Source organism: Giraffa tippelskirchi, chromosome 7, assembly GCF_054371585.1.
Source record: "Giraffa tippelskirchi isolate mGirTip1 chromosome 7, T2T-mGirTip1v1.2.pri, whole genome shotgun sequence".
In the NCBI taxonomy this organism is placed as follows: Eukaryota; Metazoa; Chordata; class Mammalia; order Artiodactyla; family Giraffidae; genus Giraffa; species Giraffa tippelskirchi.
This window is the reverse complement of record NC_137281.1, coordinates 24891551-24914186: the sequence shown is the minus strand read 5'-3', so window position 1 is coordinate 24914186 and position 22636 is coordinate 24891551. Positions and strand designations below refer to the sequence as shown.

Here is a 22636-nt window from a genome sequence, read left to right as displayed (position 1 = left end):
TCCTATCTGGAACCAGTCTGTTGTTCCATGTCCAGTTCTAACTATTGCTTCCTGACCTGCACAGAGGTTTCTCAAGAGACAGGTTAGATGGTCTGGTATTCCCATCTCTTTCAGAATTTTCCATAGTTTCTTGTGATCCACACAGTCAAAGGCTTTGGCATAGTCAATAAAGCAGAAATAGATGTTTTTCTGGAACTCTCTTGCCTTTTCGATGAGCCATCGGATGTTGGCAGTTATATAATATAATATTATATATATTCTTTCCATTTAATCCTCCTGTATACCTATCAGGTAGGTTGTACTGCCTTAGATGATAGGTAGATATAGGCAGGTATTATGTAATAGGAGGTGGTGGCAGAGCTGGGATTTAACCTAGGAGGCCTTTTGGTCTCTGAGTCTTTGTCTGCAACCTCTGTTAATTACTGCCTTCCAAAGAAAGTGAAAATGTCAATCTCTCAGTCGTGTCCTACTCTTTGTGACCCCATGGACTTTAGCCTGCAAGGCTCCTCTGTCCATGGAATACTCCAGGCAAGAATACCAGAGTGGGTTGCCATTTCCTTTTCCAGGGGATCTTGACCGACCCAGGGATGGGTCTCCTGCATTGCAGGCAGACTCTTTACTGTCTGAGCCACCAGGAAAGCCTTCCAAAGAAGGAGAAGGTTAAAAATCACTGGAAATTTTATTTTTCCCCTACAAAGCTAGCAAATCATGCTCTGTTATTATGAACTCCGATGGATGTTTGTGTTTTTTAGACTTTTTTTTTATAACCAGTTAACAAATAGTGTTGTGATAATTTCAGGGGAACAGTAAAGGGACTTGGCCATACATGTACATGTATCCATTCTCCCCCAACTCTACTTCCATCCAGGCTGCCACATAATATTGAACATAGTTCCATGTGCTATACGGTAGATTCTTATTGGTTATCTATTTCAAATATAGCGGTGTGTACATGTCCATCCCAAACTCTCTTAACTGTCCCTTCCTCAGATCCTTCCCCCTAGCAACTATAAGTTCGTTCTCAAAGTCTGTGAGTCTCTGTTTTGTAAGTAAGTTCGTTTGTATCATTTTAAAGACAATTTTTTAGAGCAATTTTAGGTTCACAGCAAAACTGATAAGGTACATGGACATTTTTTTATTCAGAGCTAACCTGGTTAATATTTTGTTATATATCCACTCAGCTTTTTTGGTGTGTCAATCATGTATGTATGTATGTATGTATGTGTGTATGTATGTATGTGTGAATATATAACTTTTTTCCCAAACTTGGAACTGACTATACATATTGCCGTATAACTTGCTTTTTTCCACCCAGTTTTTCTACTTCAATGAAACTAGATCCTTTTAATGGTTCCAATAGCATTTTTTTGCTATGAATGTACCGTAGTTTAACAGATCTTTTATTGTTGGCCATTTCTCCTTCTTTACTACTATAAGCATGACTTTTCAGTAAGTTCTTGTAAAGATACCTTTGTTCTCCTGTCCTTTTTCTTAGGGTAGTAAATTCCTAGGCATTCATTGCTGGGTCAGAAGGCAGGCAAGTTGCAAGATTCATGATCCCCACGGCCTGGGTCTGCTGCAAAGACTGGGCCCCTTCACACACCCACTGTCTGTGTGCGCGTGTCCTTGTTTCCCTTACCCCCAGTGGCGACGGGCATTGCCAGTCTTGTAACCTCTGCCAGTCTGTTCGGCTGCAACAAGTGATTTCTCTTTGTTATTTTAATTTGCATCTCTTTTCTTTTCTCCTCTCATTTCCTTCTTGAGGAATTCTCAGGTAGGCTTTTAGTGTCGCTGCCCTGCTGCAAATATTGTACCGAGTCTGTGGTCCCCTCGGTGTGGCTCATTTCTCATTTCTTGAGTTGGAATCCATCGCTTCTCCCTGACCTACTCTTGTCACTTGGTTTTCAGGACACCATGCCTGGATGGTGTTCTGTCTCTCCGGTAACTCTTTTCCAGTCTCCTTAGCTAGTTTCCTCCTCTCCAGTCTGAAAACATTGGGATACTCCAAGTGACCTAGTCTTACATTCACTTGTTAATTTATACCTCTTCCTTTCACGATCTTATCTGACCTCATGGCTTTAAATTTGGTCTACATACCTATGACTGGTACCCTTGGCCTTTCCCTGGGCATCCCTGTGTTTCCAGCTGTCTAATCAGTATCCTCAAATTAACGTGGTAAAAGCTGAGCTACCTGCTTTCCTGGACTTCCCGGGTGGCTCAGTGGTAAAGAATCCGCCTGCCAATGTAGGAGACATAGGTTCAATCCCTGGGTCAGGAAGATCTTCTGGAGGAGGGAATGGCCTGCCAATGTAGGAGACATAGGTTCAATCCCTGGGTCAGGAAGATCTTCTGGAGGAGGGAATGGCAACCCATTCTAGTATTCTTGCCTGGAAAATCCCATGGACAGAGGATCCTTGCAGGCTACAGTTCATGGGGTTGCAAGAGCTGGACATGACTGAGTGTCTGAGCACGCACATGCCATATAATATCTATTTTACTTATTTAGCTGACTTACTGTCCTCTATAACTGGAATGTTAGCTCCATGAGGGCAGTCATTGTTTGGTTTTTATTAACTCATTTTTTTTTTTAATCTTAGTGATTACCTGATATAACATGTTTGTTTGTTTTATTTTTGACCACACTTTGCGACTTGCAGAACTTCCCCAGGGTACAAACCCACGTCCCCTGCAGTGGAAGTGTGGAGTCTTAACCACTGGACCACCAGAGAAGTATGGTTTTTGTTAACTCTTGTATATCTCCTAGGCCTGTGACTAAAGCACAGAGAAGATACTAATATAATATAATACAATATAATGTAATTTGATAATATTTAGTATTAGTATATTACATATATAAAATAGGCACACTTAATTAGATTGGTGAGGATGAACATCTCTTTGTGTGACTTAGGTTTTGTGGCCCGTGTCGTGGCTGAAGCAGAGGTGGGACCAGGGTGGTGCTGGGTGCCCTCTCTCAGGAGACATTGGTCAAAGTCCGTCCCCAGCCTCCAAATGCAAAAGACTTTGTTTCATTTTTGCCTCCTTCCGGTCGCAGTTACATCGATGACTTCTGTTTTCCTTGATTGGCACCAGCTGCCAGGCAGAAACCTGTCTGTAACAGTCTCTGAAAAGCTCCCTGTGTGTTGTTTTCCATCATCGTGCACCTCAGGACAGATATGGCCGAGCCAGAACCTCAAGGAATTCCCGAAGAAGCCAGAAGCCACCCCCTCCCCCTCCTCCAGACTTCCCCTCCCCCCGCCGGCTTCTCAGAGTTACAGCCGGGCCCATCCGTGGTTTCGGTGTCAGTGGAGAGCTGGTTGAAAGAAAAGGTCCTTTTAGCCAGGAGTCTCAAAGAGGAAACACACAGGCCCCAGCAACGCATGTGAAAACAGACCCGCTCTCTGTGTCACTGGCTGAGAGGCTCCCTTGTGAAGCCTCACTTGAGAAAAGAAGAAAAGCTTTTTCTGTCAGGAAAGCCTTTCCTGCGGTACGTGGCCGCCTCAGTGTAGCCTGGCGTTTCAGGCCGCCTCCAGAGCGTTCTGTAAACTTATCGGCTTTGGAGGGCAGTCAGCCTCATGAGAATGTATATTTAAGCAAAGAGTGATTCCACTCCTCAAAGCATGAATGCCTACCAAGGCAGTCCCCTTTTTTCTTTTTCTTGAGATATATTGAGAACTTTTGCATTTTAATCCATAGTATGTGTCAGACAGTTTTCCCCTCTCTTCTTTTTTTTCTCTCCTTAGACTTGCGAATTTGTCAGTGTTGGACCAGAGTTTTGTGGGACAGGGAAATTTCCGTCTTCTTTTTATTTATTTGTTTTTTACCCGTACCGTGTGGCATGAGGGATCCTAGTTCCCCAACCAGGGGTAGAACCCCTGCCTTCTGCATTGGGAGACGCGGAGTCTTAACCACTGGATCACCAGGGAAGTCCCCCTTCTTTATTTATCAGCGTTCGCACAGTAAGTCCCTTTGAGCACCAGCTTGGATGCTGGAGATGCAGCAGTGAACTAAGGCAGACATCTTAGAATTTAGGATATAGAAAGGAGAGTGGACAGACTGGACAGGTAACCAGCGCAGACTGTTGCAGTTGTGACAGATACAATGGAGGAAAAGTACAGGGTACTTAACCCAGCCTGGGGACAGGGGCTGTTGAGGAAAGTTTCCCAGGGGAGGCCACACCGGGACTGTAGAAGGATGAGAAATGATTGTCGAAGCCAATAGTAGAAAAGCATTCCAGGCTGAAGGAAGCTTTGAGGCAGGAACGAACTTGGTTCAGTCAGGTCACGCAGAGAATGCTGGCTGGGCCTGGGCAGTGACAGAGCCACTCATGATTATGGACCAAAAAATGGCAGGAAGGTGGCACCTGAGTAGCACTGTCAGAAGTGAGCCACATACCTAACCTAAAGTTTTCTAGTAGCCACGTTAAAGAGAGTCAAAACAGAAACAAGAGGGTCAAATCGGTTTTAATGATCCGTTTTCTTCTGTCCAGGAGAAGGAAGTGGCAACCCATGTGAGTGTTCTTGCCTGGAGAATTCCATTTACATAGGAATCTGGTGATCTACAGTCCATGGGGTTGCAAAGAGTCAGACATGACTGAGCAACTAACACTTTTCTTCAGTCCAGTATATCCCAAGTGTTACCATTTTGATATATAAAACCCGGTGTGTTGTTTATACCCCCAGGACGTCTCAATCTGGCGCTCAGTAACCATGTGCAGCTTGCGGCTGTCACATTGGACGTTGCTCATGTCTAGAGGTTAAGTTATTCAAGGAAGATTTGGGAGACTTTTCTTCTAAACCAGGTTGCTAGTTTGTACTGTGCGTGCAGTTCTAGAAACTTCTGCCAGTCCTCAAGCCTGTCCCACTGTGGTGCTGAGCTGTCTCCTAGAGGGCGCATGCTGTCTCTGATCATTACAATCCGCTTCTGAATTGACTGCTGTTTCAGGCGTGAAATGGTAGCCTTGCAGAGAACCTGGAATGGGTGATAGGAAAACAAGACTGTTGCCTGGATATGAGCTGTTTCCTTCTCCTCGCCAGAAAAAAAAAAAAACCAACAAAACAGCCCTGCATCATTGCATTTGATGGTGCAGTCTCTGTCTCTGTCTTAGCATCTTTCCAGTAGGCCATATAGCAGTGTCAACTGTAGTCACCATGCTGTTCATTGCACCCGCAGTCTTTATTGATCTTACAGCTAGAGGTAGTTACTTTTTGACTGCCTTCATCCAATTCCTCCTCTATGCTAATTTTAAAAATTTATTTATTTATTTATTTGGCTTCTCCAGGTCTTAGTTGCAGCATGCAGGATCTTCAGTCTTTGTTGTGGCATGCAAACTCTGTTACTGCATGTGGAATCTAGTTCCTTAACTAGGGATCAAACCCGAGCCCCCTGCATTGGGAGGGTAGAGTCTTAGCTACTGGACCACCAAGAAGTGCTCACTCTGCTGATTTTTTTAAAAGCAGAACCTAAACCATGGAAGTTCTCATCTAGCTGGGCTCCTACATTTTGCTGTTCAGATGTGGTTGAAAAGGTTTGTTCGTTGAAAACCAATCTCTGCTGTATTTAAAACACAAGGCCTAGATTCTGTGTAATGGAGAGGGGTGATGTGGTTGCCCAGGTTCCCTGAAGGTGCAGAGAATGGATGAGCTGCTAAGCCAGGCCTGGTCTAGGACTCCTAGGAATTAATGGGTGATGAGGACTTTCCCCAGCTTGGGGAAGAGGACTTCACTTGGTGACAAGGCAGCAATAACTCATGTAAACTGACAGTTTATTATAAAGACGTACCTTTCCCAGGTCTGTATTTATTCCCTCTAAATCACTTTAAAAATAGGTGATAGCTTGGCAGACAGTGAGATTCACCAAGACAGATGAGGCATTTTTTTTTGTTTGTCTGTTTCCTGTGTTGAGAAGACACTCTGTTGATTCAAGAGGGACTCTTTGTCTATAATGTACTTGTTAGATAGATGACTCTGATGAATAGCTGGTTCTGGAGTGTTTACGCAATTGCTTTTTTGTTTTTTTTGCAAGTAGAGAAAAGCATTTGTAGCTTAGGGGCTTGGACTTTAGAACACTGAGACCCTACATCTAAAAAAATAAGGATGGTGAGTACCTTCGCTATTCACTTGAAACTACCACGACAATGTTAATCAGCTATACCCCAGTACAAAATAAAAAGTTTAAAGCTACCAAAAAAAAAAAAAATAGGGCAATCATGATTGATGAATCTGTCATAAACTGAAATGAGGATGTGTGTGCTTAACCTCTCACCCCAATTCTTCTGGTTGAAGGAGAGCTATCCCTCTTCCTCCCATCTGAAGGGCACTCTCCATCCATGCTTAGGAGCCTACCCTTTCCTGCCTACTCAGGACTCCTTTCTGACTTTCCTGCTGCTTCTCTGACTGTTTTTCTCTGTCCTCTTTGCAAGGTCATCTTCCTCAGTTTGACTATGACCTGAGTTTCCTACCATTCCATCGTCTTCTTCTGTTTTCACATTCCTGTCCTCTTTATGCATAACTACCCTGTGCGGTGACCTATAGGTTTGAATCTCCAGCCTAGACCTTCTCTCTGAGCTCTGTACCCAGTGCCTGACTGCTGCCTTGCTGTCTCTTTGTGGATACATTAGAAACACCTCAGATTCAATGTGTTCAAATCTGAACTTATCCCCTCTTCACTGGACATAGACCTCTTCTAGTGTTTCATATTTCAATGTATAGATCCTCCATTTGCCCAGTTAAGTAAGTTAGAAACCCAGGAATTGTCTTTGATCCCTCCACTCCTCTTGGTGGTTTAGTCACTAAGTCATGTCTGACTCTTGCAACCCTGTGGACTGTAACCCGCCAGGCTCCTCTGTCCATGGGATTCTCCAGGCAAGAATACTGGAGTGGGTTGCCATTTCCTTCTCCAGGGGATCTTCCTGACCCAGGAATTGAACCCGGGTCTCCTGCATGGCAGGCAGATTCTTTACCAACTGAGCTACAATCCACTCCTCTTGTCCACCTTCTTTGCTGGTGTGTTTACCGGTTCTCTTGGTTTTTACCTTTGCAAGTCTGCCCACTTCTAAAACCTCCACCTCTACCAGTCTGGTCCTTCCCTCTGGCCTCCTGTCTGCTCTGCCTGCATCTACTCTTACTCCCCTCTTGTCTTTTTTCCATGCTGTGGAATGATTTTTAAAAATCATGAAGCTGATGGTGTCACACCTTGATTAATTAAAAACTGTTAAGTACCATGCTGCTGCTGTTAGGATAGAGAAAGACTGCAACACTGGGGCCCACAAGCCACTGCCACATGTGGTCACCACCTGGCTGTCCTGCCCCATTCAGATCACATCCCATTCCACCCACACACACTCATCTTTGTTCAGTTTCCCGGATGCATCTCCCTGCCCGTAGATGTGCCCGTCCAGCCTGCTTCACACCCACCCCCTAAACCTGCTTGCTCTCTCCCTGAGACTTCAGATCACAGCTGAGTTGTCAGTTCCTCAGGAACCTTTTCCTGATGCTCTGACCAGGTCAGGTATCTAGCACTCATGGCACCATAAGGTCTCCTGCATGAAATCTGTTTTACAGCTGCAGCTTTACATTTCTCTGTGAGGTTATTTAGTGACTTCTGTTTTTGTCACTGACTTGGTGAGATTCCTAGAAGCAGAGATTGTGTCTATTTCCATTCTTCATGATAACACAACTTCTAGCACAGTGTCGATAGTGGATGCCCAGAAAATGCTTCTTGAATGAATGCACAAGAAAAAAAGAAAAGTTCACACACTTTGTGAAACGAAGCTCTTCTCATTTCTGGAGGAGTTAATGCAACCCTCTGTCAGCCAAGACTTTAATTTATCCCGTGCATTCCTATACTCCAATAATGAGAAAACAGAAAGAGAAATTAAGGAAACAATACCATTCACCATTGCAACAAAAAGAATAAAATACTTAGGAATATATCTACCTAAAGAAACAAAAGACTTATATATAGAAAACTATAAAACACTGATGAAAGAAATCAAAGAGGACACAAACAGATGGAGAAATATACCGTGTTCATGGATTGGAAGAATTAATATAGTGAAAATGAGTATACTACCCAAAGCAATCTATAGATTCAATGCAATCCCTATCAAGCTACCAATGGTATTTTTCACAGAACTAGAACAAATCATCTCACAATTTGTATGGAAATATAAGAAACCTCGAATAGCCAAAGCAATCTTGAGGAAGAAGAATGGAACTGGAGGAATCAACCTGCCTGACTTCAGGCTCTACTACAAAGCCACAGTCATCAAGACAGTATGGTACTGGCACAAAGATAGAAATATAGATCAATGGAACAAAATAGAAAGCCCAGAGATAAACCCACGCACATATGGACACCTTATCTTCGACAAAGGAGGCAAGAATATACAATGGAGAAAAGACAATCTCTTTAACAAGTGGTGCTGGGAAAACTGGTCAACCACTTGTAAAAGAATGAAACTAGAACACTTCCTAACACCATACACAAAAATAAACTCAAAATGGATTAAAGATCTAAACGTAAGACCAGAAACTATAAAACTCCTAGAGGAAAACATAGGCAAAACACTCTCTGACATAAATCACAGCAGGATCCTCCATGACCCACCTCCCAGAATATTGGAAATAAAAGCAAAAATAAACAAATGGGACCTAATTAAAATTAAAAGCTTTTGCACAACAAAGGAAACTATAAGCAAGGTGAAAAGACAGCCTTCAGAATGGCAGAAAATAATTTAGAGATGATTATTAAGAACGAATTCCCAACATTAGCCTACAGAAGAGACTTCCAGGCTGCGGTAGGACTCTTACACCCTGTGCTCTGGGAAGAGAGCATGAGTGATGGGGGCTGCTGGAAGGTGGGGTAAAGCAGAGTCAACATTGGTACCCCAACAAGAATTCCAGTGTTTATGACCTGCTGCTAGCCTGGTAGAAAAGGCTTTCTCTTGTTAGGCTCCAACTGAGGTTGGAAGCCAAAGAGACATCGTTAACAGTAAATCCTGGAAGCCCCTTCGCTTCCTTTACTGTGTAGGGAACGTGAAAGGGTGTTCTCTTTAAACATGGGGTAGTCTCCAGCCTGTGTGTGTCTGAGTTAACAGGGAACCAGGGAAGGGAGAGGAGTCTGTTTACTCTCTGCCCTTCTGGAATTTCCTGCAGTTCCGTTTCTCTGTGCACCAGTGTTTCACAGCTATGTGCAGAAGGAACACTGACCTGTTAATGAATGCCCTGCTTATTTTCACTTTCTTCTGATGGGCCTGTGGGATCGAGGGCAGAGAAGGCAGGAAGAAGGAGGTTTGTTTGCTCCGCTGAACAGCTCTGTTAAGGCCAAGTTAGTCACATCTTCATCAGGCTTCTTCTGAGACTCTTGGCCCAAGAGGACTTGGTCTCCCCTAAAAGTATCCTACTTTGTGTCCTGTTTGGTTTTTCTCAAATTTCCAGGTTGATCCTTCCATTTGTATTCTGAGTCAGGAAGAAAAAGGGAAGAAAATATTTTTCCTCTTAAAAGATAGAAGTGTATATGTGCACATGCATTTTGGCGGGTGTGAGGGGAGGGAGGGACAGTCATGATAGAAGATGATTCTAAAGTAGAAAGTCCTTTTGTACTCGGTGGTGAGACTGTCCAGGTAGGGGTTCTGGATTTAACTGAACTGCATTATAAGGGCACAGTTTGGCAGTTCTGGTGTATGTAATTTCTTTTGTCTTCTGTGGGAATGAGGAAGGTAGCTTCCATGCTCTATTTATCTATACTTATTGGTACCATATGCAAAAAACATATTAAAAAGTCCAAGTCAGGAAAGGGAAAAAGTAACTCTTAGAAAAATATTACTCATCCTTGTTGGACGTAACAACTCTTCCCAATAGGAAATTATTAACCTGAAGCCACTTGCAAATCTGAGGCTTTGCAAGCTTCTCAAAATAAGAGTCAAGAGCTACTCCTTAAGCAGCTTGATTGTATATTTTCCTCCTTTTCGTTTTTCAAAATGTGTAGGTAATGTTAAATTTGTGTTAAGTTTTTTTTTTTTTTTTTTTAAGTTTACAATCTCTGTTCTTTAGTATGCAGGCTTAAAAAAAAACAACAAAAACTATTCTGGAAAATGTCAAGTGTCCACAAAAGTGGAAAGAGTAGTCCATGAATCCCTACATGCTGAGGTGGTGTGTGCTTCCACTAGGAAGCACCTAATGTCTTCTTGTCTCTCCCAGTTTTCCAGCTTTTAAAGAGATCTCCTGGCACAGTACTTGAGGATTTTCCTAATTCTTTTCCCCTAGCTTCTAATATCTAACCCTACTGCTGTCCTTGACTTCCAAAAAGTAGCATCACAAGGTATTGGTAACCAGAGGGTTCTTGTAGAACAGAAGAGAAGAAATAGGCTTGCTAAAGTTCACATGCACTCAGGGCCTTAGCTTTCTTTAAGGAACTGAAGTCTCTTGCCAGTGAAAAATTTTCATGATATATGTTCCACTTGATTATAATTGAACCTGACTTCTTCCAGCCATGCTCTAAGTGGGCGCTTTTTGCAGCCCCTGCCAGTGATGTGCCCAGAGCTTTGATTCCAAGATTCTGGTGGGCCAGTGGAGCTTAGCTGGTGTGCTCAGTGGGCAGCCATGGGGCTTTCCTAACACATGCTGGCAAGGAGGAAAGGGGTGTCTCCCTTTGGCACCCCATACCCGGGAGACACTGCCGTCACTTGGACTGCCCGCCCGCCATGACCTCCTCCCTGGTCTCATTTGCTTCCTCTCTCGCTCCTCCTGCAACCAGTGTGATGGTGCTGCCACAGATATCACCTCCCTTGTTTACAACCCTCTGGTGGCTCCCGGTCTCATGCAGAGTAAACGCCAGACACTTTGCCAGGGCTCTAAGACCTTCCTTGTGAGTTCCAGTTTCCCACCGCCCTCATCTCCTGCTTCTCTCTTTCCTCATCCACTCCAGCCACAGTGGCCTCCCTGCCCTTGCTCAGTCAGGTGTGGCCCCCATTTGGGGTTTCTGTGTCTCACTCTCTCTCTGCCTGGAATATCCTTCCTCCAGATAGAGACATGGCTCCCCTGCCTCATTCTTCTTTAAGTCTTTGCTTCACTGTCACCTTTCTGGTGAGACTTTCTCACCACCCCAGGGCCTCCTTCTGCCTGTGTCACTCCCCATCTCTTTCCCTCCTTTCATTTTTTTTCCTACTGCATTTGCTGCAATATAATGGATTATGTGATGTACTAAAAAAAAAAAATGGACAGTGTCTGTTTGTCTCAGCTAGAATATAAACACCCAGGGGCACAGCATTTTGTCTCTTCTGTACCTGTTGGATCTCAGAGACCGGAAGAGTGAGTGCTCGCTTGCCACACATGTGTGAATGGCATGACCGCAGATGGAGCAGGGCCGCACGAGGTTGAGGGAGGTGGGTGAGCCTCTGATGCTGAATCTGGTTCCAGTTCTGGAAGTTGACTTATAGCACCCATGTTTTCATCAGCTTTTTGATTTTTGAGCAGTGCCTGAAAAGGCCCGGGGAAGACCTGGTGCAAGAGAAAGGCCCTTTGTGGAGTGCACGGCATGGCTGGAGTGAAACCTGAGGGCCCCAGAGGCGAGGTGGCTAAGGCTGCTATTTATAGCTCGGATTCCAGTATATGTTTTCCAGCCACACTTACTTCTTTCAGCCTCCCCTGTATGCTCGAGTCTGTCACTCAATTAGCTAATGGTTTCTTTAGTCCCATTATGCATTGTAGGGCTCCCCTGGCTCAGGTGTTTTTTTTTTTTTTTTTAAGAGAATAATAGAGTGTTCTGTTCTCAGAGGTTTAATTTTGTAATAGCCTTGCCAATTAAAAAAAAAAAAAAAAAAAACCCTTTCCCAACTTTTTAACATGCAGTTTTTTCAACATATGAAAGAATTGAAAGAATAACATAATGAACACCCAAATGCCCTCCACCAAGAACCAACACTTGTTAAGAATTTGCTGCATGTTTCACCTCTGTGTGTGAGCCTGTGAGTGTGTGCATTTTTTTTTTCTCCCTGAACTGCTTGAAGGTAAACTGCGGATATCATGACACTTCACTCCAGAAAACTTCAGTCTATTCTCCTACAAAACCGTAAGAGTGAGTGCAAAACCACGAGAGTAAGTGCAGATATCACCCTAATCTACTCTTGGATCTCCCAAGCACGAAACCATTCCTAAATACAGACATAGTTCATTACTGAACCTAAGGAAAGAAATGGTAATTAAAGACATCACTCAATATCCAACCTGGATGTGAATTTCTCCAATTGTCCCAAGAATATATTTTTCAAACTAAGACTTAGTCAAAATTCACACAAGACGTTTTTTGGTAGTTATGTTCCTTTAAATCCAAGAGTCTTCTTCCTGCCTGTCCCACTTCCCATTTTAAATGTTTTTAATAACACTGGCTTTTCAAGGAGCCTGGGATAGTTGCCCTATAGATGTCCCATATTCTGGGTTAGTCTGATTGCTGTCTTGCGGTATCGCTGAATTTGTTCCTCTATCCCCTTATTTCATGTAATCTGGGAAGGAGGTTTAGTGGCCTGATTGGATTCAGGTTGAATGCTTTTGTAAGAAGCCTGTATTTATTTATTTATTTGGCTGCGTTGGGTCGTTATTGCTTCCCAGGGACTTTCTCTAGTTGCCCCTCGGCATGTGGGATCTTCCTGGACCAGGGATTGAACCCATGTCCCCTGCTTTGGCAGGTGAATTCTTAACCACTGGACCACCAGGGAAGTCCTGTAAGAAGACTTTAAAAGTGCTGTTGTGTACTTCATCCTGTAACACGTCAGGAAGCATGTGGGTGTTGGCTTGTTTTACTCCTAGTGATGCTCAATTCAATTACTTGGTTATGACAGTAACGGCTAGAGGTCTCTCTGAACTGTTTCTCTTTTAGTGAATAAAGCACTAGAGAGTTATGTTCTTAGTTTAAAGGGATTTTCCCTGGTGGCTCAGCATTAAAGAATCTGCCTGCAGTGCCAGAGTCCTGGGTTCAATCCCTGGGTTGGGGAGTTCCCCTGGAGAAGGGAATGGCTACCCACTCCAGAATTCTTGTCTGGAGAATTCCATGGACAGAGGAGCCAAGTGGGCTATAGTCCATGGGGTTGCAAAGAGTTGGACACGACTGAGCGACTAATACTAAAGAGAAAAACCTCCCCCGTCACTGGCTCTTTTTGAAAGTCAAATGTGTCTCCAAGACTTGTAACTTCTGAACCTACGTGTGTATAATGACACTGCTGGACAAGGTGAGCAGGAAATTGAGTTGGCACCTTGACATGAGCCCAATGGAGAGGAAAATGCAGTCTGTGCCCCTGGCTTTGTCAGAAGACCACAGCGGGGTGGCTGTCAGGAGGTAGAAATTAGCAGCAAGTGGCCCTGGGCTCCTCTAGTTTCCTGTCAAATATTATCATCCCTCCAGGAGGGAGGGAGGAAGGTGTCTACGCTCTCTTTGTAAAGTGATGGCCTTTGAGATACCAAGAAGGGAATTGAGGAACCCTTCTAGAATGCATATCCCAGCACATTTCCGACAGTGGCATGCCGGACATCTTTAGGAAGTGTCCTGGAAATAAGATGGAAGACCATTTGTCCTTGTGATGGATATGTGACTGACCTTGGAAGACTTTTGTTGACTCTTTAGCCGAAGCCTGAAAAAGGCTTAGAAAGGTCAGGAGAAGAGTGAATATACAATGAATGAGTTAGATCAAGAGAAATTTGGACTCTCCAGCCTAAATACGGGAGCATCAACAGGGAGATAATAGGAACTTCCCTGGCAGTCCAGTAGTTAAGACTTCATGCTTCCAGTGCAGAGGGCTCAAGTTTGATCCCTGGTCAGGGAACTAAGATCTCACATACTGTATGACGTGACCAAAAAAAAAAAAAACAAACCAAAAACTTTCTTCTAAATTAAAAGTGATTAAAGGAACAACACAACAGGGATGTAATAAAAATGACAGCTTACCAGGAACCTACTAGATACTATTTAATTCTTATCATATATTCTCTGGAAAGTGTGTTCTTACTCCTGTTTTGCAGGTAGAGAGACCAATGCTCAAGGTAAGTAATCCAGACTGCCTAACTGGTACTGTGTTTGAATCTAGTCTGCCTAACTGGTACTTGTCTTAGACTTCTGAGCTCTACTGCCTGCTAGGGACTTATGCCCTAGATCTCAGCTCCTTGATGAAAAAAAAAATAAACATTTATTATCTCATAGTTTCAGTGGATCAGGTTTTGGGAATGGCTTAGCTGGGCAGTCTGGCCTGGGCTCTTCCATGAAGTTACACTCAATACAGTGGGTGGGCTGCAGTAATCTGAAAGCTAGACTGAGGCTGAAGGGTCCATTTCCAAGGTGGCTTGTTTGCATGGTGGCAAATGATGCTGCTGGTTCAGATGCCTCGGTTCTTTCCCCTTTCTTGGACTTTGTTTTTTAATTGGAGGATAATTGCTTTACAATATTGTGTTGGTTTCTGCCATACATCAGCACCATTCAGCCATAGATATACATATATCCCCTGCCTCTTGAACCTCCCTCCCACCTCCCACCCCATCCACCCTGCCCCAGGTTGTCACAGAGAACCTGATTTGAGCTCCTTGTGTCATATAGCACATTTCCAGTGGCTATCTGTTTTACATATGGTAATTTATATTTTTCCATGCTACTCTCTCAATTCGTCCCACCTTTTTCCCTGACTGAGTCCACAAGTCTGTTCTCTGTGTCTGCGTCTCCATTGTGAAACTAAAAGTGTTAGTTACTCAATCATGTCTGATTCTTTGCAACCTCATGAACTGTAGCCCACCAGACTTCTCTGTCCTTGGTATTCTCCAGTCAAGAATACAGGAGTGGGTAGCCATTCCCTTCTCCAGGGGATCTTCCCAACCCAGGGATCGAACCCAGGTCCTGTATAGGAGGCAGATTCTTTACTGTCTGAGCGATTTGCTGCCCTATAAACACGCTCATCAGTACCATCTTTCTAGATACTGTATCAATTCAGTTCGGTTCAGTCGGTCAGTCGTGTCCGACTCTTTGTGACCCCATGAACCACAGCACGCCAGGCCTCCCTGTCCAGCACCAACTCCCAGAGTTTAGTCAAACTCATGTCCATCGAGTCAGTGATACCATCCAACCGTCTCATCCTCTGTCGTCCCCTTCTCCTCCTGCCCTCAATCTATGTATGTGTTAATATATGATATTTGTTTTTCTCTTTCTGACTTACTGTACTCTGTGTAATAGGCTCTAGGTTCATTCCCTCATTAGGACTGACTCAAATGTGTTCTTTTTATGGCTGAGTAATATTCCATTGTATATATGCACCACAACTTCTTTATCCATTCATTGATGGATATCTATGTTACTTCCATGTCCTAGCTATTGTAAATAGTGCTGGAATGGACATTGGAGCACATGTGTCTCTTTCAATTATAGTTTTCTCAGGGTATATGCCCAGTAGTGGAATTGTTGGGTCATATGGTTCTATTCCTAGTTTTTTAAAGGAATCTCCATTCTTCTCTTGGACTTTTGAAGGAACTAGTTTTCAGGTTACAAGTGTTCTTTTATAGGAATTAAAAGAAGTTTATTTTTGGTGTGCTGGGTCTTCATTGTGGCGTGCAGGCTTTCTCTAGTTGCAGCAAGCGGGACCTACTCTTCATTGCAGTGCAGGCGCGTCTCTTGTTGTGGAGCACAGGCTCTAGGTGCTCTGGCCTCAGTAATTGTGGCGCATAGGCTTAGTCACCCTGCAGCATGTAGAATCATCCCTTACCAGGGATCACCTGCATTGGCAGGCTGATTCTTAACCACTGTGCCACCAGGGAGGTCCTATAGAGATATTAAAAGAATATATATTTATTTGGCTGCACAAGGTCTTAGTTGAAACATGTGGGATTTAGTTCCCTGACCAGAGATCAAACACTGATCCGCTGCATTGGGAGCATGGAGTCTTAGTCACTGGACCACAGGGAAGTCCCTCTTGGATTTTTGAAGGAACTAGTTTTCAGACTACAAATGTTCGTTTCTAGAAATGTTTGGAACTCACCACACCCCCTAGAGAAACTGACTGAAAACAGACTCAAAAGGATTCGAAGAGATCCATTACAGGGAAACAAAGTTAAAGGAAGGGAGAGATGCCTTGAGAGCTTGAAAACCTGAAGGATAACTGATTTCTACCTTAAATCCTTGAATTGATTGAGACTTTTTTGGGGGTCTTAAGTTCTTAAAGGACAGTATGTTTCTTAGAGAGATGCAGGGCAGAATTTTTTTGGTGGGGGGCAGTTGTCTCTAGGAAATGCTCATGGAGATAGTTATTTATACATACCCTGCCTTGTTCTAGAAAACCAGCTTATAATAATACAGTAGCAACTAAGAGATAAAATGAAGTGGTGGTTTGATGGGTAGTGTGGGCAGGGAGGGAGGTTGGAATATGTGGCATTTTCCTGGTCTGGTTTTTTAAGATGTGAGGAGGCGTGGAAGGACTGCATACTCTTTGGAAGTTCTCATAAACGCCGCCCTTTCTTGGTAATTATTGAACAGCCCTGAGCTGGAGGCTGTGGGTCCCAAGCAGTAACTGGATGGAGGCCATTCCGTGTGGCTGGTCTCAGTGGTGGGGTTGGGTGTGTGTATGCAGCAGTTTCCAGCTCCCCTGGGGTTTGGTGCCTCTGCCTCGTGTCGGCTTGTTCTGTTTCTTCTTTGCCCATAGGGCTGAGCTTGCCTAGTGTTCTAGGGGCTGGGTGACTCTGAACTGCCCTCTCACCTCAACTCATGGAGCCAGGTGTCCGTTAGTCTCTCCTGATGGAACTCAGCCGGGACCATGTAACTATGGGACTAACTTGCCCGTACTGAGCTTTTGTTGTAAACTTTTTTTACCCCTTGTTTCAAAGCAAAACATTTCCAGGATTGAAAATTAAAAAACAACTTTTTTAGGGCTTCCCTGGTGGTCCAGTGGTTGAGACTCTGTGCTTCCAATGCAGGGGGGTTGCAGGTTCAATCCCTGGTCAGGGAACTAGATCCCGAATGCCTTGAGGCATGGCAAAAAAAAAAAAAATTAATTATAAACCCCAACTTTTTAGCCCAAATAATAAGTCCCTACAATTGTTTATGTAGAGATGACTCCTGATGACTTTTCCTTAGTGTCTCTTGACCTGTTTCGACTCTTTTCGCTCCCACTCTGTACTGGTTGGGGGATGCTGCTTGGAACTGCTCTCTTCCTCTGCATACCATCAATATCTCTTACTCTTTTCTTTCAGTCCTGCAAATACAAGCAAACATATAAGTAATATAGAAATTACCTAGCAAACCTATTGCTCTAAAATGTTTAGAAGAAAAAGCAAGCACATCCTTCCCCACCAGCATGATACAACAGTGACAGTTAGGCATATTCCTCCGTGTTCCTTTTTCCATGCTACAAGACAAGTTTGAAGATGCAGTGAAAAATGTTGCCAGGGAAGCCAGAGTTGGTGAAGTGGGAGCTCATAACTTACAGAATCTTAACCTTGGGTGCGTTTGCGTTTGTCCATCCACATTTCTTTTTGTGTCCAACAGTGGAGAACACGCAGCTGACCCTGAACCTGCAGACAGAGAACAAAGGCGGTGTTGTCTCGGGTGGTGAGCTGACAATTTTCCTGGATGGGCCGACTGTTGATCTGGGAAGCGTGCCTAATGGCAGTGCCGTGACGGATGGTGAGTGCCGCCCTGCTCCCCAGGGCTGTGCCGGGACAGGGCAGGGTGGGGCGGGGCAGGGAAGGGCAGGGCTGACGAGGTGCCCAGAGTTTGGTTCTCTATCAGATATCTGGGTTCAGGTACTGCTCAGCCGGCCCTAACTCTTCTGAGCATTGTGGATCCCAATCATAACATGATTTTTCAAGGACTGCTTTCTGATAAAGGACCAAAATAAATGTCAAGTCTTTGTGAGTGTGTTGTTGTTTTGGTTTGAGAGCAGAGAGAAACATCTTTTCATCCCACACGGACTTTGGAAAATAAAACATCTTTATTAAATGTTACTTGGGCCCGTTTTTCTTCTTCCCAATGCACTTAAACTCCCTGGGGAGCTTGAGAGTGTCTTTTATGAGATGGTCTTGGTTGGGAGAGAGGAACTGTGTATCTCAGAGATTCACACCAGCAACATACAGGCGAGAAGCAGGGAAATGGGAGAGTGGTTCCTGCCTCATCCTGAATGTGGGCGGTTTGTTTCTTTTCATCTAGTCTGAAATTAGTCACCTTTGGATCTAGCAGGAAATTATTTCATGACGTCTGAGGTCTGAAATGTGTTGGCTCTCTGCATAATTTTTTCTTGTTAAATGTGATGTAACTATGGTGCTTTCCAGGCCCCAACCAGGCTTTCCGTAGCTGCAGGGGGTGAGATTCAAGTTCTATTTCAAGGGCATTTGGGTGGAGTCTCAGTGACTGGATGGGCCTTGACTGCTGCAAATCCTCCCTCAGCTGGGCTGCATGATGCTTGGGGCACTTGAGGTGCACCTAGAGAACACGCATCATTCACTCATTCAGCACATAGGTCCATAATTGAGCACTGGGTGTGTACTAGCTCCTGGACCAGGTGCTGGCCAGATGGCAGGGGCAAAATTCACATGGTCTCTGCTCCCTAGAGCTTGTGATCTACTTGGCACGGGCAGGGGATGTTAGACACCAAATGCGTAAATACACAAATAATTATATAATCATAACTGACCTGAACTATGAAGGAAGAGTTCTGGGTGGTGTGAGGTTCCTCCACTTTAGCAGGAATCTCATCTAAACTAGGGACCCAGAAAAGGTTTTCTTTGAGGACGCTGAGACTCGCTGGAGCATGAGTTTGGACAGGCCAAGGTGGGGATGTGAGGTGTTAGGGTGGCTGAGTAAGAGGTAGAGGGGTCTCAGGCTCAAAGGGTCTCAGATGGAAGCGAGTGTGGCCTTTCGTAGGCGCAGGGACGGCCAGTTGGATAGTGAGGAGTGAGAAAAGTAGAGTGGTGGGAGGTGAGGCCGGTTGGATCACATAGCCTCGAAGACCTCGATAAGGATGTGGAACCTCAACGTAAGAAGCAGAAAGCTGTTGAAGGGTTTTTAATCAGGAGAGTGTCATGATTTGATTTAGATTGGATCTGATCTGACTTTATTAAAATTTTTAAATTTTATTTTAAAAATATTTAATTTTTTTGGCTGCATCAGGTCTTCATTGTGGCCCACGGGCTCTCTAGTTGTGGGCTTAGTTGCCCTGTGGCATGTAGGATCTTAGTTCCCCAACCAGGGATGGAACCCACGTCCCCTGCATTGGAAGGTGGATTCTTAACCCCTGAATTTCCAGGGACGTCCCTGATTTGGCTTTTCAAAAGCTCACTGATTGCGATGTGGAGAGATGCCCCAATTCCTTGCCCCCACTTTGCATGGCCAGCATCTGGCCTCTGTCTCACGTGGTGTGGCTTCATTTAATGTATAAGGCAACATGCTTGTAAGTGCCTGAAACATTCTTGAAGGTCTTGAGGGGAGAGAAAGTGTTTCCCAGTTTGAGCCCCTCTGTTCCTCGGCCCCAGTCAGGTCTCACGTGGCCGTCCCTGTCCTTGTCGGGCTGGCAGCTGCAGCTTAGTGGACACTCGCTGTCCCTCGGGGGTGGAAACACACAGTTAGCAGTGTTGCCGTACCCACATCTCAAACAGAGGTGTGAGCTTCTCAACACTTATTTCTTATGATGGATCCCTCTTCCAGGTTCACAGCCACTTTCGAGAGAATCCAGCGGGACAGCCGCTGCTCCAGAGAACCGCCACCAGCCCCCCAGCACAAACTGCTTTGGTGGGAGATCCCGGTAAGACATCATCCTCCTGCCTTGTGAAGGAAGGGGAGCCAGGAGTTGCTCAGAGCTCCTGAAAACATGTGGGAAAGTGACGGGGAACAGTTTATGTTAGAAACTGTCGGAAATTTCCAGAGAGCTTGTAACTGACTTGCAAGACTTATAAGTATGTTAATATGGCCCAGAAGGGAATACACAACTTAGGATTCTCAGAAGGGTCAGTGGTTCCTTGACAAAGATGGGAATGGACCAAGTTGTTTATTACTCAGTTGAGCAGAACTTGACTGCTTTTTGATGATCAGGTACCATGGCCACAGTTATCCAGGAAATACAAAGGAACACTTAGAGCAGTGGTTCTTTTTTTTTTTTTTTTTTTTTTCCTTTTTATTTAGGCTTGCTGTGCAAAGATTTTCTCTAGTTAACGGCGATCTGGGGCTGCTCGCTAGTTGTGGTGCACAGGCTCCTCATTGCGGTGGTTTCTCTTGTTACAGAGCGTGGGCCTTAGGGCACATGGGCTTCAGTAGTCGTGGTGCACGGGCCTAGCTGCCCCAAGGCCTGTGGTGTCCTCCTGGACCAGGGATCAAACCCCTGCGACCTGCATTAATTAACAGGAAGATTTCTAACTAGCACACCACCAGGGAGGTCCCCAGAGCAGTGTTTTTTTGTATGTGACATTTTCTCTCTGTACATTTTTGTTTGTGGGGATGATCCATGATTCCCTTTGGAGTGCTGATTCAGACCTCCTGCACTCAGAGTCTGAGCTGTATTATACTTGTTATATACATGTCACAAATAATGTTATTTTTAGACTTAATTTTATTTATTGACATCCCCATCTTATACCTGTGTTAATGGTGCATACTCATCTCCACGGCCACTAAATTCCCAGGCAGGGGAATAGTTTTAAGTATATTAGATAAGGATGAGTTTTTATTACATATTGCTTATTGTTTTATTGTTTGTTATACTGTACAAAATTCCTAGACATTTTAAAGAAATTTTAAGGAAAAGAATCATATGGAATGTAGTTTGTAAACCAGAGAGCAGGTGAATAACTGGTAAAATCTTTCCAAACAAGTCCTGGAGCGTGGGGGATAATGCTTTAAGAAACAGAGTATATAGTTAGCTAGGGCTGCTATATACCCACAGTATCTGGGAAGACTGCACTGAGGACAGTGATCAGCCTGTCTGGATTTTGTGGTTTTGAGGGTTTGTGAGGTCTCAATGGCTGGCAGGCGTCAGGAACAAGAGAGGATTAGATGTTTGGATCTTCCATCTATAGCATCATTAGGAACAGAGGTACCATTTCCCTGTTGTCTTTTCTCCAAGCTTCTGCAGAGCTCTGGCCTCATATCCTGAAGATGGGTCATCTAGTCTATCACGGAGAAGAGAGACTTTAAGTTAGGAAAAGTGGCTGGGTCTCACAAGGTTGTTGTTGTTCAGTTGCTCAGTTGTGTCTGACTCTTTGTGACCCCATGGACTGCAGCACGCCAGGCTTCCCTGTCCTTCACTATCTCCTGGACTTTGCTCAAACTCATGTCCATTGAGTCAGTGATGCCATCCAACCATCTCATCCTCTGTCGTCTCCTTCTCCTCCTGCCTTCAATCTTTCCCAGCATCAGTGTCTTTTCCAATGAGTCAGTTCTTTGCATCGTGTGGCCAAAGTATTGGCGCTTCAGCTTCAGCCCTTCCAATGAATATTCAGGACTGATTTCCTTTAGGATTGACTGGTTTGATGTTCTTGCTGCCCAAGGGATTCTCAAGAATCTTCTCCAGCACCACAATTTGAAAGCATCAATTCTTCAGCATTCAGCCTTCTTTATGATCCAACTCTCATATCCGTGCACGATCACTGTAGTCTCACAGGGTTAAGGAACAACAATGCAATCGGCAAATCTTGTATCAACAGAGGCACCATTGGAACCCAGAGCTAGAAAAACAGAATCTCTTCAGTGGCAAGTGGCTGGTGGAAAGGAACACCTCAGGTGCTCACTGTGAGAATGCTGCCTCTGAGCCCTGGTGCTCATCACTGCCATCTTGGTCTTTGAGCGACTTGGAAAATTTGTGTCAAGCACAACTGATGTCACTTAATTTGGGGCTGGAAGGCAGCATTCAGCTCTTAACAGGTTCTGGCTTAAGTTCTTGAGGTATTTGTTGCTCTTGTCAGTTCTCTGGTTGGTAGACCTTGAAATTCACATATCTGGATAGCCCTCCTTTGTGCTCTTGTTTGTGTTGAGGGTTGTTGATTGTTAGAGCAGTAGCCAGACTTCAACAGAAAATCAGTCGCAATTTTGCCCATGACACATAGTAGACATTTAATGCTAGTTAATTGTCAGTGGACAGAGTGCTTGTAGGTAATTGAAGCCGTGTGGGAGCCTCCTCCATCTGCCTGGCTACTGCTGCATTTTCCATGTGTGGTCTGTGAATTTTCACAGGCCTCTGCCATCTAGGTATTCACTATGTGTGCACATGGAACCCACTGCCATTTGGTGGCAAACACTTTTGGATGTATGGCCTTTATGAAGTCACCGTGCACACAGGGAGTGGCAGGGTGGTCTACTGGATGAGTGTGAGGCTCTGGCAGCAGATGTAGACTGACTCCTGGCCTGTCATTGACTTGCTATACATTATTGGGCAAGTCATCAAACTTCTCAGCCTCTTAGTCTTTTCAGGTGTAAAATGGGGGTATCACCTGCCTCACGGGATCACTGCAGGAATTAATTGGGATGAGTTAGGTGGCTCAGATGGTAAAGAACCTGTCTGTAATGCAGGAGAGCTGTGTTCAATTCCTGGGTTAGGAAGATCCCCTGGAGAAGGGAATGTCTACTCACTCCAGCATTCTTGCTGGAGAATCCCATGGACAGAGGAGCCTGGCGGGTTACAGTCCATGGA

General features: G+C 44.5%; 1 protein-coding gene across 25 annotated transcripts in view; it reads left to right on the top strand.

Moving 5' to 3' along the window:
* The window catches only part of WWP2 (WW domain containing E3 ubiquitin protein ligase 2), a 182765-nt gene that overhangs the window by 78643 nt on the left and 81486 nt on the right, over positions 1 to 22636 (top strand). For all 25 annotated transcript variants that reach the window (XM_081512580.1, XM_081512595.1, XM_081512588.1 and 22 more), the window contains 2 exons: positions 17509 to 17646; positions 19663 to 19759. In XM_081512580.1, the coding sequence (XP_081368706.1) occupies positions 17509 to 17646; positions 19663 to 19759 (235 nt within the window). The remainder of the gene's footprint in view (positions 1 to 17508; positions 17647 to 19662; positions 19760 to 22636) is intronic.